The sequence below is a fragment of the Ranitomeya variabilis genome, chromosome 5 (genome assembly GCF_051348905.1).
Source record: "Ranitomeya variabilis isolate aRanVar5 chromosome 5, aRanVar5.hap1, whole genome shotgun sequence".
Taxonomy (NCBI): domain Eukaryota; kingdom Metazoa; phylum Chordata; class Amphibia; order Anura; family Dendrobatidae; genus Ranitomeya; species Ranitomeya variabilis.
Genome location: NC_135236.1, coordinates 365,058,650 through 365,076,026, shown reverse-complemented (window position 1 = coordinate 365,076,026; position 17,377 = coordinate 365,058,650). Strand labels below are relative to the sequence as shown.

At 41.8% G+C, this 17,377-nt stretch overlaps 1 protein-coding gene across 4 annotated transcripts in view; it reads left to right on the top strand.

Moving 5' to 3' along the window:
* The window catches only part of PLXNB2 (plexin B2), a 280,779-nt gene that overhangs the window by 195,297 nt on the left and 68,105 nt on the right, over positions 1–17,377 (top strand). For all 4 annotated transcript variants that reach the window (XM_077264920.1, XM_077264921.1, XM_077264922.1 and 1 more), the window contains 3 exons: positions 1,614–1,808; positions 6,742–6,864; positions 16,772–16,872. In XM_077264920.1, the coding sequence (XP_077121035.1) occupies positions 1,614–1,808; positions 6,742–6,864; positions 16,772–16,872 (419 nt within the window). The remainder of the gene's footprint in view (positions 1–1,613; positions 1,809–6,741; positions 6,865–16,771; positions 16,873–17,377) is intronic.

The following is a 17,377-nucleotide window of genomic DNA, read 5'->3' as shown; positions in this document are numbered from 1 at the left end:
ACTGCCAAACCAGTCATGCTGAAGGATGTTGCAGGCAGCAGATCGCTCTCCACGGCATCTCCAGACTCTCACGTCTGTCACATGTGCTCAGTGTGAACCTGCTTTCACCTGTGAAGAGCACATTGCACCAGTGGCGAATTTGCCAATCCAGGTGTTCTGTGACAAATTCCAAGCATCCTACACGATGTTGGGCTGTGAGCACAACCCCCATCTGTGGACGTCTGGCACTCAGACCATCTTCATGGAGTCCGTTTCTAACCTTTTGTGCAGACACATGCACATTTGTGGCCTGCTGGAGGTCATTTTGCAGGGCTCTTCCTATTCCTCCTTGCACAAAGGCTGAGGTAGCGGTCCTGCTGCTGGGTTGTTGCCCTCCTACGGTCCGCTTCACGTCTCCTGGTGTACTGACCTGTCTCCTGGTAGGGCCTGCAGTCTCTGGACACTACGCTGACAGACACAGCAAACCTTCTTGCCACAGCTCACATTGATGTGCCATCCTGGATGAGCTGCACTACCTGAGCCACTTGTGTGGGTTGTAGAGTCTGTCTCATGCTACCACGAGTGTAAAAGCACAACCAGCGTTCAAAAGTGACCAAAACATCAGCCAGAAAGCATTGGTACTGAGATGTGGTCTGTGGTCCCCACCTGCAGAACCACTCCTTTATTCAGTGTGTCTTGATAATTGCCAATAATTTCCATCTGTTGTATATTACATTTGCACAACAGCATGTGAAATTGATTGTCAAACAGTGTTGCTTCCTAAGTGGACAGTTTGATTTCACAGAAGTTTGATTTACCTGGAGTTTTATTCTGTTTGTGTTCCCTTTATTTTTTTTGGAGCAGTGTATTTACATATACATATGTATATCAACTATCCTGGCATATTTGTCCCTTAACCTGGGCCCCATCCTGGTATATATATAATACTCATCCTGATACATGTCCATTATCTTGGGTCCCGTCCCGGTATATATGTTCCCTATTCTGTCGCTGTTCTTTAATCTATAGAAAAGAAATAAAACCTTATAGTCGCATTCCTCCCACTCCCCAGACGTGCGGTGTGTTCTTCTGAAGCCGGCAGCTGACTTCAGAGTGCAAGCGCCAGGAGCGAATGATGTCACATGCATGCTGGCTGACCTCTGATTGGTCGACAGCAAATATTGCTGCTAACAGACCCGACGGGTCTCTGCGCCGCAATACACTTCAGCTGAATGTGCATTCGAGGACACAAATGCAGCTAAGTATTTAGTGATGTTGGCGGACCCCTCACCATCCAGTTGCAGTGGTGACATCTGCTATCACGGTAGTTACTCCCCGCCTATAGAGACTGTAGGTAGACTGCAGTCAAAGGTCACAGCTATGCTAATGGGTTTTAACTAAAAAGCAGAAGCCAATAAGTAAGCAGACAATAGAAAACTAAAAATCTCCTTTGTGTACAGACAGACATATATATATTTTTTCTTTCTCTTGAGCTGTGAACTGGACTATCACTTTAACTCCATTTCATCCAAACATTATGACGTTATAGTGATTTACACTCTGAGCAACACTCACACGTGAAAGCTCTACTGTGGTGTGGAGTGTTTGACTCGTCTTATTTTCTTACTTTACAGAATCCCATTCCAAATGAATCTATCAAGTATCCATGTGGATCGGAACATTTGCCTTACCCATTGCAGAGCAGGGATGGTGAAGTGGCCAATGCTGTTCTTCTGCGTGAAAAGAACCCCTATACCTCAGTTGCAGTAACTGTAGAGAATGGGCACACTATTGCATTTCTTGGTACTGCTGAAGGAAAACTGGTAAAAGTAAGTATAAGTAACCTTAGTTTTTTTTTTTGTTTTTTTTTTAAACAGTCTAACTTTATTCCCATGGAACCTTATATTCTTATCTTTATATATTTCTCACACGTCATCTTTCTTTGCTATACTATCACCTATAGGCTTTAGTTATTCTCCAATGTCTTTTTTTTTTTTATGATACCATTAAAGGTAACCCATCATGTCATTTTTAGCAACTAAACTTTCCCCATTGTGGTGTTAGTGATGCAATGTGCACGGGGAGCCACTCGTCAATGCGTGGGATTTTAGAGCCGAATCCCATGAGGTCGGCGCCCCCTCGGAATGTCAAACAGTACGTGGGTGTCGACAACATGATGAGCCTGTGACTGAAAGAAAATAATCTTTCTTTCTTTACTTTTTTTTTAATTTTTAATAGTCTTTATTTTATATATATATATATATATATATATCGCTAACATATTCCGCAGCGCTTTACAGTTTGCACACATTGTCATCTCTGTCCCCAATGGGGCTCGAAATCTAAATCCATTATCAGTATGTCTTTGGAATGTGGGAGGAAACCGGAGTACCCGGAGGAAACCCACGCAAACACGGGGAGAAAATACAAGCTCCTTGCAGATGTTGTCCTTGGTGGGATTTGAACCCAGGACTCCAGCGTTGCAAGGCTAACCACTGAGCCATCGTGCTGCCCAATGAAGCTCCACCCCCTATGGCTGAAAGGGAAAGTGCTGCTATATTGCTATACAAAGTGATTTTTGGAGATGATTTCGGCACCGCTTTGATTGAAAACAACATGATAGTGATGCACATTGCATCACTAACAACACACTGGAGACCGTTTAGTTGCTAAAAATGACATGACCGGTTCCCTTTAATAGGTGATTAAAAGGTTCCAGTGGAGTCCACTTACCACAACATAACCCATGGCTTTCATAGCAGAGGCGGTAAAGTCTTGACAGGACCACTTAGCACTGGGTAAATCTCTTGGTCCCGTTTTAGTAGGAGTTGGTGGTGGAAGCGCTCTTTCAGCGGTCAGATTACATAGTTACATAGTTATTAAGGTTGAAGGAAGACTTTAAGTCCATCTAGTTCAACCCATAGCCTAGCATGCCCTAACATGTTGATCCAGGGGAAGGCAAAAAAAACGCATGTGGTAAGAGTAAGCTCCATCATGGGGAAAAAAATTCCTTCCCGACCCCACATACGGCAATCAGACTAGTTCCCTGGATCAACGCCTTATCAAGGAATCTAATATATATACCCTGTAATATTATACTTTTCCAGAAAGGTATCCAGTCCCCTCTTAAATTGAAGCAATGAGTCACTCATTACAACATCATACGGCAGAGAGTTCCATAGTCTCACTGCTCTTACAGTAAAGAATCCGCGTCTGTTATTATGCTTAAACCTTTTTTCCTCCAGACGTAGAGGATGCCCCCTTGTCCCTGTCACCGGTCTATGATTAAAAAGATCATCAGAAAGGTCTTTGTACTGTCCCTTCATATATTTATACATTAACATAAGATCACCCCTTAGTCTTCGTTTTTCCAAACTAAATAGCCCCAAGTGTAATAACCTATCTTGGTATGGCAGACCCCCCAGTCCTCTAATAACCTTGGTTGCTCTTCTCTGCACCCGCTCCAGTTCAGCTATGTCTTTCTTATACACCGGAGACCAGAACTGTGCACAGTATTCTAAGTGTGGTCGCACTAGTGACTTGTATAGAGGTAAAATTATGTTCTCCTCATGAGCATCTATGCCTCTTTTAATGCATCCCATTATTTTATTTGCCTTTGTAGCAGCTGCCTGACACTGGCCACTGAATATGAGTTTGTCATCCACCCATACACCCAGGTCTTTTTCATTGACGGTTTTGCCCAGAGTTTTAGAATTAAGCACATAGTTATACATCTTATTACTTCTACCCAAGTGCATGACCTTACATTTATCCCCATTAAAGCTCATTTGCCATTTATCAGCCCAAGCTTCTAGTTTACATAAATCATCCTGTAATATAAAATTGTCCTCCCCTGTATTGATTACCCTGCAGAGTTTAGTGTCATCTGCAAATATTGAAATTGTACTCTGAATGCCCCCTACAAGGTCATTAATAAATATGTTAAAAAGAACAGGGCCCAATACTGACCCCTGTGGTACCCCACTACTAACCGTGACCCAGTCCGAGTGTGCTCCATTAATAACCACCCTTTGTTTCCTATCCCTGAGCCAACTCTCAACCCACTTGCACATATTTTCCCCTATCCCCATTATTCTCATTTTATGTATCAACCTTTTGTGTGGCACCGTATCAAAAGCTTTTGAAAAGTCCATATACACTACATCTACTGGGTTCCCTTGGTCCAGACTGGAACTTACCTCTTCATAGAAGCTGATCAAATTAGTCTGACATGATCGGTCCCTAGTAAACCCGTGCTGATACTGGATCATGAGGTTATTCCTCTTCAGATACTCCAGTATAGCATCCCTTAGAATGCCCTCCAGGATTTTACCCACAGTAGAGGTTAAACTTACTGGCCTATAATTTCCGAGTTAAGTTTTTGTCCCCTTTTTGAATATTGGCACCACATTTGCTATACGCCAGTCCTGTGGTACAGACCCTGTTATTATGGACTCTTTAAAGATTAAAAATAATGGTCTATCAATGACTGTACTTAATTCCTGCAGTACTCGGGGGTGTATCCCATCCGGGCCCGGAGATTTGTCAATTTTTGTGATTTTTAGACGCCACCGTACTTCCTGCTGGGTTAAGCAGGTAACATTAAATTGGGAATTATTATCACTAGTCATATTGGCTGCCATGGGATTTTCTTTTGTAAATACTGATGAAAAAAAGTCATTTAGCATATTGGCTTTTTCCTCATCCACCATTTCACCCAGACTATTTTTAAGGGGGCCAACACTATCATTTTTTAGTTTCTTACTATTTATGTAGTTAAAGAATATTTTGGGGGTTTTTTTGCTCTCTCTAGCAATGAGTCTCTGTCTCAATCTTTGCTGCCTTGATTTGCTTTTTACATAATTTATTTAATTTTTTGTATTTATTTAATGCCTCCTCACTACCTACTTCCTTTAATTCTCTAAATGCTTTCTTTTTGTCACTTATTGCGCCCCTTACAGCTTTATTTAGCCATATTGGTTTCCTCCTATTTCTAGTATGTTTATTCCCATACGGTATATACTGTGCACAGATCCTATCCAGGATGCTAATAAACGTCTCCCATTTTCTTTGTGTACTTTTATGTCTCAGGATATCGTCCCAGTTAATTGCACCAAGATCCTCTCTCATCCGTTGGAAATTTGCCCTCCTGAAGTTTAGTGTCCTTGTCACCCCTCTACTACACATCTTATTAAAGGAGACATGAAAACTTATTATTTTGTGATCACTATTCCCCAAGTGACCCCAAACCCTTATATTTGATATGCGGTCTGGCCTGTTGGTTAATATTAGGTCTAGCAGTGCCCCCCTTCTTGTTGGGTCCTGAACCAGTTGTGAAAGGTAATTGTCTCTTATAGTTGTCAAAAACCGATTACCTTTACTGGAACTGCAGGTTTCTGTTCCCCAATCTATTTCAGGGTAGTTGAAGTCCCCCATAATAATGACTTCTCCTTGAGTCGCAGCTTCATCTATTTGCTTTACGAGGATATTCTCCATTGCTTCCATTATTTTTGGAGATTTATAACAAACCCCTATCAGTAATTTATTATTTTTTCCCCCTCCCCTTATCTCCACCCACAGGGACTCTTTCATTAGATTCACCTATATTATCACGCAGGATGGGTTTTAAGGTTGATTTTACAAACAGACACACCCCTCCCCCTCGCTTATCTGTACGGTCATTTCTGAAAAGGCTATAGCCCTGCAAGTTAACAGCCCAGTCATGGCTCTCATCCAGCCATGTTTCAGATATCCCCACCATATCATAATTATGCTCCAACAACATTAGTTCTAATTCGTCCATTTTGTTGGCGAGGCTTCTAGCATTAGTATACATGCACTTGATGTTCCTCTCTGTACCTCTATTCTTTCTTAAATTACTAACTGTTCTAACCCCACCCCCCATGCCTCCGCCACCCCCAACTTCCTTATTTGTGCCCAGGTCTCTATCTGCACTATCTTCCCCACCTATAAAATGAATACCCTCCCCCCCATTCCCTAGTTTAAACACTCCTCCAACCTTCTAACCATTTTCTCCCCCAGCACAGCTGCACCTTCCCCATTGAGGTGCAGCCCATCCCTAGCGTAAAGCCTGTAGCCAACTGAGAAGATTGATGGCACAAAGCAAGTTCCGTTACATTGGCCAAACTTGGAGAAGGGTGACTTTTACCCTCGGTCCCATTTTCTTATCAATTTCCTTTTACTTTCTAACAAAGTGTTTAGCAAGGCAACCATCAACTTTTAGAACTACTTCAATAAGTTCTTAACATCAATCTCTGAAGCCAGACTGCTGCTCAAAGAAATCAGATTGTTGCCACAATCCTATTCTTATGTATCTGGATCCTTTTCAGTGCATAGCATGTAACTGAAATGCTCCAGTGAAGTTGCAGCGTGATGTTATTCATCTTAAATGACTTTTCTGTGAGATCCCTGAGAGGGAAAGTGGAAACAATAATTATGCAGATATTCCTTTCATCCCACATGCTGCACACTCATTCTCTGTGCCAAGTGCTGAACGTAGAGCGTTGTCGGCACTGGTTAAGCATGCATCCCTTTATGCCTAAGGCCTCCCGCAGATCGACTAGCTCAGCGACAAGTTCTTCATTCTGAATATGCTTGTAATAGTGCAGCGTAAAGACTAGTACACCCGGTAACAGACAAGTATCCTGACTTACAATTTATCATTTCATCATTTTTATTTTCTTTTTTTTTTTTGTTTAGTCTCTGAACTGAGTAAACTTAATTGTTGAATGTTGTTTGTAGGCTTTTCTTGGGAAGCACTCGAGAGAGTACAGATTTGTGCCATTTGATACCAAAAGTACAGTCAAAAATGGGATGGTTTTTGATGCTACCAAAGAACACATCTATGTCATGACTAAGAAGAAGGTTGGTAAATTCTAATATTCACAGCTACATGCATGGACTGCAAAACCAGATCCTTTAGGGCTCATACACACTTCAGTGATTTTTCTCATAGGAGAATATTGATCCTAGTTTCAACAGTGAGCGTCGTCAGAGCATATCTCATGAGAAGAAAAAAAGCTTCTCCTATCAATCAGTCTGTGAAAAATTGACAACAGTCGGATGGCATCCATGTGCTGTCCAGTTCTTTCCCGGAACCGTAGATATAACACAGGGATCATCCGCCCCATAGAGTATTATACATTTGTGGCCAAAAGTATTGACACCCCTGCAATTCTGTCAGATAATACTCAGTTTCTTCCTGAAAATGATTGCAATCACAAATTCTTTGGTATTATCTTCAAAGAGAATGAAGCAAAAAGCAAAACATTGATCATTTCACACAAAACTCCAAAAATGGGCCAAACAAAAGTATTGGCACCCTCAGCCTAATACTTGGTTGCACAACCTTTAGCCAAAATAACTGCGACCAACTGCTTCCGGTAACCATCAATGAGTTTCTTACAATGCTCTGCTGGAATTTTAGACCATTCTTCTTTGGCAAACTGCTCCAGGTCCCTGATATTTGAAGGGTGCCTTCTCCAAACTGCCATTTTTAGATCTCTCCACAGGTGTTCTGTGGGATTCAGGTCTGGACTCATTGCTGGCCACCTTAGAAGTCTCCAGTGCTTTCTCTGAAACCATTTTCTAGTGCTTTTTGAAGTGTGTTTTGGGTCATTGTCCTGCTGGAAGACCCATGACCTCTGAGGGAGACCCAGCTTTCTCACACTGGGCCCTACATCATGCTGCAAAATTTGTTGGTAGTCTTCAGACTTCATAATGCCATGCACACGGTCAAGCAGTCCAGTGCCAGAGGCAGCAAAGCAACCCCAAAACATCAGGGAACCTCTGCCATGTTTGACTGTAGGGACCGTGTTCTTTTCTTTGAATGCCTCTTTTTTTCTCCTGTAAACTATGTTGATGCCTTTGCCCAAAAAGCTCAACTTTTGTCTCATCTGACCAGAGAACATTCTTCCAAAACGTTTTAGGCTTTTTCAGGTAAGTTTTGGCAAACTCCAGCCTGGCTTTTTTATGTCTCGGGGTAAGAAGTGGGGACTTCCTGGGTCTCCTACCATACAGTCCCTTTTCATTCAGATGCCGACGGATAGTACGGGTTGACACTGTTGTACCCTCGGACTGCAGGGCAGCTTGAACTTGTTTGGATGTTAGAGAAGGTTCTTTATCCAACATCTGCACAATCTTGCGTTGAAATCTCTTGTCAATTTTTCTTTTCCGTCCACATCTAGGGAGGTTAGCCACAGTGCCATGGGCTTTAAACTTCTTGATGACACTGCGCACGGTAGATACAGGAACATTCAGGTCTATGGAGATGGACTTGTAGCCTTGAGTTTGCTCATGCTTCCTCACAATTTGGTTTCTCAAGTCCTCAGACAGGTCTTCTTTCTTTTCTCCATGCTCAATGTGGTACACAAAAGGACACAAAACAGAGGTTGAGTCAACTTTAACCCCTTCCCGACATGCGCCGTACTAGTACTGCGCTGCCGCCACTGCATTACTGACAGCCGCAGTACTAGTACGGCGCCCCGATCACCGCGGTCTCACGCTGAGCGCCGCGGTGATCGGGTGCGGGTGTCAGCTGTATATGACAGCTGACACCCCGCAGCAATGCCCACGATCGGCGCTGTCGCCGATCGCGGGCATTTAACCCCTCTGATGCCGCTGTCAATAGTGACAGGGGCATAGAGGGGGATCGCGCAGGGACGGGGGCTCCCTGTGCTCTCCCACCGGAGCAACGCGATGAGATCGCGCTGCTCCGGTGACCTGGAAGGAGTCCCCGGATCCAAGATGGCCGGGGGACTCCTTCCGGGTCATAAGATGACCCTGCTTGCCGGCGTCTGCTGAGAATCCTCATAGCAGGCGCCGGCAAGCCTCTGCAATGTGCCTGTCACATCGGTGATCAGACCGAGTGCTATGCACACGGTCTGATCACCGATCTGTGATGTCCCCTCCTGGGACAAAGTAAAAAAGTAAAAAAAAAATTTTTCCACATGTGTAAAAAAAAAAAAAAAAAAAATTCCTAAATAAAGAAAAAAAATATATATATATTCCCATAAATACATTTCTTTATCTAAATAAAAAAAACACCACACAATAAAAGTACACATATTTAGTATCGCCGCGTCCGTAACAACCCCACCTATAAAACTATATCACTAGTTAACCCCTTCAGTGAACACCGTAAAAAAAAAAAAAAAAAAACGAGGCAAAAAACAACGCTTTATTCTCATACCGCCAAACAAAAAGTGGAATAACACGCGATCAAAAAGACGGATATAAATAACCATGGTACCGCTGAAAACGTCATCTTGTCCCGCAAAAAAAAAGCCGCCATACAGCATCATCAGCAGAAAAATAAAAAAGTTATAGCTCTCAGAATAAAGCGATGCAAAAACAATTATTTTTTATATAAAATAGTTTTTATTGTGTAAAAGCGCCAAAACATAAAAAAATTATATAAATGAGTTATCGCTGTAATCGTACTGACCCGAAGAATAAAACTGCTTTATCCTTTTTACCAAACGCGGAACGGTATAAACGCACCCCCTAAAAGAATTTCAGGAATTGCTGGTTTTTGTTCATTCCGCCTCCCAAAAATCGGAATAAAAAGCGATCAAAAAATGTCATGTACCCAAAAATGGTACCAGCAAAAACGTCAACTCGTCCTGCAAAAAACAAGATCTCACATGACTCTGTGGACCAAAATATGGAAAAATTATAGCTCTCAAAATGTGGTGATGCAAAAACTATTGTTTGCAATAAAAAGCGTCTTTTAGTGTGTGACGGCTGCCAACCATAAAAATCCGCCCAAAAAACGCTATATAAGTAAATCAAATCCCCCTTCATCACCCCCTTAGTTAGGAAAAATAATGAAATTTAAAAAAATATATTTATTTCCATTTTCCCGTTAGGCTACTTTCACACTAGCGTCGGTACGGGGCAGTCGCGCTGCGTCGGCCCGACATACCGACGCATACTGTGCAAGCGCTGCACAACGGGGGCAGCGGATGCTGTTTTTCCACGCATCCGCTGCCCCATTGTGAGGTGCGGGGAGGTGGGGGCGGAGTTCCAGCCGCGCATGCGCGGTCGGAAATGGTGGACCGTCAGCACAAAAAAAGTTACATGTAACGTTTTTTGCTGCCGGCGGTCCGCCACAACACGACGCAACCGTCGCACGACGCTTGCGACGTGTGTCAATACGTCGCTAATGTTAGTCTATGGGGAAAAAACGCATCCTGCAGATGACTTTGCAGGATGCGTTTTTTCGCCAAAACGACGCATTGCGACGTATGCAAAAAAACGCTAGTGTGAAAGTAGCGCTAGGGTTAGGACTAGGGTTAGGGTTGGGGTTAGGGTTTCAGTTAGAATTGGGGAGTTTTCACTGTTTAGGCACATCAGGGGCTTTCCAAACGCGACATGGCGTCCGATCTCAACGCGTTTGTTTGCGTTAAAAACGCATGCGTTTTTATAGAAAAAAAACAGAACACACACTGAAAAGTCACCCACCACCATCAAGGTGATAAAGGGATCCAAACCCTAACCCTACCCCTAAACTGATCCCTAACCGTTTAATGAACATTTTCTGACAGTCATAGTGCCACGTATTTCAGTGCCAAGTATTTCAGTGCCAAGTATTTCAGTGCCAAGTATTTCAGTGCCACGTATTTCAGTGCCACGTATTTCAGTGCCACGATATTTCAGTGCCACGTATTTAAGTGCCACGGTATTTCAGTGAAATACGTGGCACTGAAATATCGTGGCATTTACGTGAAATACGTGGCACTTAAATACGTGGCACTTAAATACGTGGCACTTAAATACGTGACACTTAAATACGTGGCACTTAAATACGTGGCACTTAAATACGTGGCACTTAAATATTGTGGCATGTACATGAAATACGTGGCACTTATATACGTGGCACTTATATACGTGGCACTTATATACGTGGCACTTATATACGTGGCACTTATATACGTGGCCACTGAAATATCGTGGCACTTATATACGTATATACGTATATAAACGTATTTCAGTGCCACGTATTTCAGTGCCACGTATTTCAGGTTAGGGGTAGGGGTAGGGTTAGGGGTAGGGTTAGGGTTTTTTGGTTTTTTCTTGTTTTCTTGTGTTTTTCTATAAAAACGCATGCGTCTAAAAAAACGCATGCGTTTTACCGCGATTACATGCATTTTTTCACACATGCGTTTTTAAAAAAAACGCAAGTGTGAAACCAGCCTTACCCTTGGGAAAATAAAAACATGGGGGCTAAAATATAATTTTCGTGGAAAAAAATATATTTTTTATTTTCGCGGCTCTGCGTTATAAACTGTAGTGAAGCACTTGGGGGTTCAAAGTTCTCACAACACATCTAGATAAGTTCCGTGGGGGGTCTAGTTTCCAATATGGGGTCACTTGTGGGGGGTTTCTACTGTTTAGGTACATCAGGGGCTCTGCAAATGCAACATGACACCTGCAGACCAATCCATCTAAGTCTGCATTTCAAACGGCGCTCCTTCCCTTCCGAGCTCTGCCGTGCGCCCAAACAGTGGTTTATCCCCATATATGAAGTATCAGCGTACTCAGGACAAATTGGACAACAACTTTTGTTGTCCAATTTCTCCTGTTACCCTTGGGAAAATAAAAATGTGGGGGCTAAAATATAATTTTCGTGAAAAAAAAAATATTTTTTATTTTCATGGCTCTGCGTGATAAACTGTAGTGAAACACTTGTTGGTTCAAAGTTCTCACAACACATCTAGATAAGTTCCGTGGGGGGTCTAGTTTCCAATATGGGGTCACTTGTGGGGGGTTTCTACTGTTTAGGTACATCAGGGGCTCTGCAAATGCAACATGACACCTGCAGACCAATCCATCTAAGTCTGCATTTCAAACAGCGCTCCTTCCCTTCCGAGCTCTGCCGTGCGCCCAAACAGTGGTTTATCCCCATATATGAAGTATCAGCGTACTCAGGACAAATTGGACAACAACTTTTGTTGTCCAATTTCTCCTGTTACCCTTGGGAAAATAAAAATGTGGGGGCTAAAATATAATTTTCGTGGAAAAAAAAATATTTTTTATTTTCATGGCTCTGCGTGATAAACTGTAGTGAAACACTTGTTGGTTCAAAGTTCTCACAACACATCTAGATAAGTTCCGTGGGGGGTCTAGTTTCCAATATGGGGTCACTTGTGGGGGGTTTCTACTGTTTAGGTACATCAGGGGCTCTGCAAATGCAACATGACACCTGCAGACCAATCCATCTAAGTCTGCATTTCAAACGGCGCTCCTTCCCTTCCGAGCTCTGCCGTGCGCCCAAACAGTGGTTCCCCCCAATGTATGGGGTATCAGCGTACTCAGGACAAATTGGACAATAACTTTTGTGGTCCAATTTCTCCTGTTACCCTTGGGGGAAAAAAAATTGCGGGCTAAAACATCATTTTGTGGAAAGAAAAAATGATTTTTTGATTTTCACAGCGCTACATTCTAAACTTTAGTGAAACAACTGGGGGTTAAAAGTGCTCACCACACATCTAAATAAGTTCCTTAGGGGGTCTTCTTTCCAAAATGGTGTCACTTGTGGGGGTTTCCACTGTTTAGGCACGTCAGGGGCTCTCCAAACACGACATGGGTTCCGATCTCAATTCCAGCCAATTTTGCATTGAAAAGTCAAATGGCGCTCCTTCCCTTCCGAGCTCTGCCATGTGCCCAAACAGTGGTTTATCCCCATATATGAAGTATCAGCGTACTCAGGACAAATTGCACAACAACTTTTGGGGTCCAATTTATCCTGCTACCCTTGGGAAAATAAAAAATGTGGGGCAAAAATATCATTTTTTGTGAAAATTAATATTAATTTTTTTTACGGCTCCACATTATAAACTTCTGTGAAGCACTTGGAAGTTCAAAGTGCTCACCACACATCTAGATTAGTTCCTTAGAGGGTCTACTTTCCAAAATGGTGTCACTTGTGGGGGTTTCCACTGTTTAGGCACGTCAGGGGCTCTCCAAACACGACATGGGTTCCGATCTCAATTCCAGCCAATTTTGCATTGAAAAGTCAAATGGCGCTCCTTTCCTTCCGAGCTCTGCCATGCGCCCAAACAGTGGTTTATCCCCATATATGAAGTATCAGCGTACTCAGGACAAATTGCACAACAACTTTTGGGGTCCAATTTAACCTGCTACCCTTGGGAAAATAAAAAATTTGGGGCAAAAAGATCATTTTTTGTGAAAATTAATATTAATTTTTTTTACGGCTCCACATTATAAACTTCTGTGAAGCACTTGGAGGTTCAAAGTGCTCACCACACATCTAGATTAGTTCCTTAGAGGGTCTACTTTCCAAAATGGTGTCACTTGTGGGGGTTTCCACTGTTTAGGCACGTCAGGGGCTCTCCAAACACGACATGGGTTCTGATCTCAATTCCAGCCAATTTTGCATTGAAAAGTCAAATGGCGCTCCTTCCCTTCCGAGCTCTGCCATGCACCCAAACAGTGGTTTATCCCCATATATGAAGTATCAGCGTACTCAGGACAAATTGCACAACAACTTTTGGGGTCCAATTTATCCTGCTACCCTTGGGAAAATAAAAAATTTGGGGCAAAAAGATCATTTTTTGTGAAAATTAATATTAATTTTTTTTACGGCTCCACATTATAAACTTCTGTGAAGCACTTGGAGGTTCAAAGTGCTCACCACACATCTAGATTAGTTCCTTAGAGGGTCTACTTTCCAAAATGGTGTCACTTGTGGGGGTTTCCACTGTTTAGGCACGTCAGGGGCTCTCCAAACACGACATGGGTTCCGATCTCAATTCCAGCCAATTTTGCATTGAAAAGTCAAATGGCGCTCCTTCCCTTCCGAGCTCTGCCATGTGCCCAATCAATGGTTTACCCCAACATGTGGGGTATCGGCGTACTCAGGACAAATTGTACAACAACTTTTTTGGTCCAATTTCTCCTGTTACCCTTGGTAAAATAAAACAAATTGGATCTGAAGTAAAAATTTTGTGAAAAAAAAGTTAAATGTTCAATTTTTTTTAAACATTCCAAAAATTCCTGTGAAGCACCTGAAGGGTTAATAAACTTTTTGAATGTGGCTTAGAGTACCTTGAGGGGTGTAGTTTTTAGAATGGTGTCACTTTTGGACATTTTCTGTCATATAGACCCCTCAAAGTCACTTCAAGTGTGAGGTGGTCTGTAAAAAAAATGGTTTTGCAAATTTTGTTGCAAAAATGAGAAATCGCTGGTCAACTTTTAACCCTTATAACTCCCTAACAAAAAAAAATTATGTTTCCAAAATTGTGCTGATGTAAAGCAGACATGTGGGAAATGTTGTTTATTAACTATATTATGTGATATAACTCTCTAATTTAAGGGCATAAAACCGAAAAATTTTGAAAATTGCTAAATTTTCATAATTTTCGACAAATTTCTGTTTTTTTCACAAATAAATGCAAGTCATATCGAAGAAGTTTTACCACTATCATAAAGTACAATATGTCACGAGAAAACAATCTCAGAATCACCAGGATCCGTTGAAGCGTTTCAGAGTTATGACCTCATAAAGTGACAGTGGTCAGAATTGTAAAAATTGGCCGTGTCACTTAGGTGAAAACAGGCTTTGGGGTGAAGGGGTTAATCCATGTCAACTGGCTGCAAGTGTGATTTAGTTATTGCCAACACCTGTTAGGTGCCACAGGTAAGTTACAGGTGCTGGTAATTACACAAATTAGAGAAGCATCACATGATTTTTTGAACAGTGCCAATACTTTTGTCCACCCCCTTTTTTATGTTTGGTGTGGAATTATATCCAATTTGGCTTTAGGACAATTCTTTTTGTGTTTTTTCATTTAAGACAAATTAAATGAAGATAATAATACCAAAGAATTTGTGTTTGCAATCATTTTCAGGAAGAAACTGAGTATTATCTGACAGAATTGCAGGGGTGTCAATACTGTTGGCCACAACTGTAGGTACAAGTGCCAACACAGATAGCACTCGCCCGAGAAAAACTGATGTGTGAACGCGCCCTGTGGCTGAGTTCATCCGTGTGTTAGTGCAGACGAGTTTACAGGTAGCACTCTATTGTTGCTACAAAGTCATGCTCTCATTCATTCCTACAGGTGTGGCGTGGCTGTCAGGTATGCGGCAGCCGTACTTAGGAATCGCACCCTTAGAGAAAAAGCAAAGCAGTTTATGAAACAGTAGTGCATACCCTTGATCTGCACATACCTGATAGCAGTCACATGTATGTTCCATAGTAATTTGGGCATTCACATTGAATTAAATTGTTGTTCTGTTTTGATTATATTGTGTTTCCTTATGTGTGGAGCCAAAAGTTTTGAGACTGACACAAATTTTTGATTTTACTAAATTTACTGCTTTAGTTTTTTGTTTTTTAGATCCATTAGCAAGATAATTCTATGGCTACTGAAGTACAATTATAAGCATTTCAGGATTTTTCATACTTTTAGTGACTTACATCAAGTTTATGCAAAGACTCAATATTTACAATAGTAACCCCTTATTTTACAGGACTTCTGCTTTATGCATTGGTTTGCTGGATATCAGCTTCTGGACCCAATCCTGACTGATGGAAACTCATTTTTGCTTAACTGGTACTTGGAGTTTATCACAATTTCTATATTTCTAGTTGTCCACCCACTTTTAACAGATTGACAACAGTTTGTCAATGGGATAAGATCTAGGAAATTTTCTGGCCATGTGCCCGAAAATGGCAGTGTTTTGTTCACCAAGCCGCTTAGTTAGCATTTTTGCCTTGTAACATGGTGCGCCATCATACTGAAAAAAGCATTGTTTATCACCAAATGCTAAAGAACAGTATTATTCTTCCAAGAGCAGCTTCTCCTAACCATCCAGGAGCAATGTTATGATGAACAGTTCTTTTTGCAGCATGATGACTGGCTCGGTGAACAAAACAATGAAGTTTTGAGTCCATGGACAGGAAACTCCCAGGTCTCAATCCCATTGAGAACCTGTGATCAATCTTCAGAAAGTGGGGGGACAAACAGAAATACATCAATTGTGAAAAACTCCAAGCACCGATTAGACAAGAATGGGTTGCCATCAGTCCGGATTTGGCTCAGAAGCTAATAGCCCACATGCCAGGCTATAATGCAGAAAAATAAAGGTCAACGCTATAATTATAGTGAGTCTTTGTATAAATTTGTTGAACTTGTCAATAATAGATTAAAAACTTTTATGAATGCTTATAATTGTACTTAGAAACTTCTGACCACAAAACCTAAAAACACTGAAGCAATATATTGTGAAAAATTTAAATTTTGTCAGTCTCTAAACTGCATATGATAGTCATCATTTCTCTGTCTCCTAGTATAACCTTTCGAATTGGGACAATGTCTTTAAAAGCTATTACTTATTCGTTCAAGATGATGTTAGAGATTTTTAGGGGCCCAAACACCAAGACCACCATTGATCCTGAGAACTGTTCCATCTGTGGGATAGTCAGAGATGGCTCAATACATTGCTCTGCTAACTCCGGCACTCCCATAGACAATGTTTGGAGTAGTGGCTTGCAAGCTCCATCGTGACAGGAAATTTCTGAGCTCCTTTCTTGAGTTGGGACAGTCTCTGTAAAAGTAAATTCATCTCCAGCAAGGTAATTCTCAATATTATCTGTACGTTTATCCTACCACATGCGTTATTGGGAAGTGGTGTAACATGTTTCTTGGGCCTTGTACAGATTTGTGAGGTATTTTGCCAATGTCGTAATGGTGATAGCAACTCATCTGTAAAGCATTGTAAATTGTACATCCTGTGTGTATAGGTGCATCGTGTTCCCGTGCAGGACTGTGACCGATATTTGAGCTGCAATGAATGTACTCAGGCAAAGGATCCATATTGTGGGTGGTGCGTGATAGATGGAAGGTAAGTGAGGATGATTTTGTGTATCGTTGTATAACCTAAACCATAGTAGCCACTGATTCCTGAGCGTTGTAATCGGGCAGTAATAGAAACCAGACTTTTTCCAATTCTGAATATGTAGATCTACAGAGCGGACACACTCCAGTCCTTCACATTATGGTGGGCACACAAAATACAAGTGTTGGGTTTCTGATCACACCAATATGACCACTAACAATCACAAGAACGGTGGTCTAAGTGGAGAGGCAGTGACACACTGATGGATAGGTTGTGATTCTGGGAATGTCTGTCAATCATATTACTCCATCTCTGACCTCCATCCTCCCTCTGATGGACTACATGATCTATTTTTTGAGTGAGCACCGTGCAATAGTACATTTCTCCAGTCAGACACAAAACATATACAGTTTCTCATAGTTACTCCAACCATGTACTCCGATTGCCGGTAAATTCAGCAGTCACAGCCAATCTCTGCTCCACTTGTATGTCATACATTATAAAACAATGC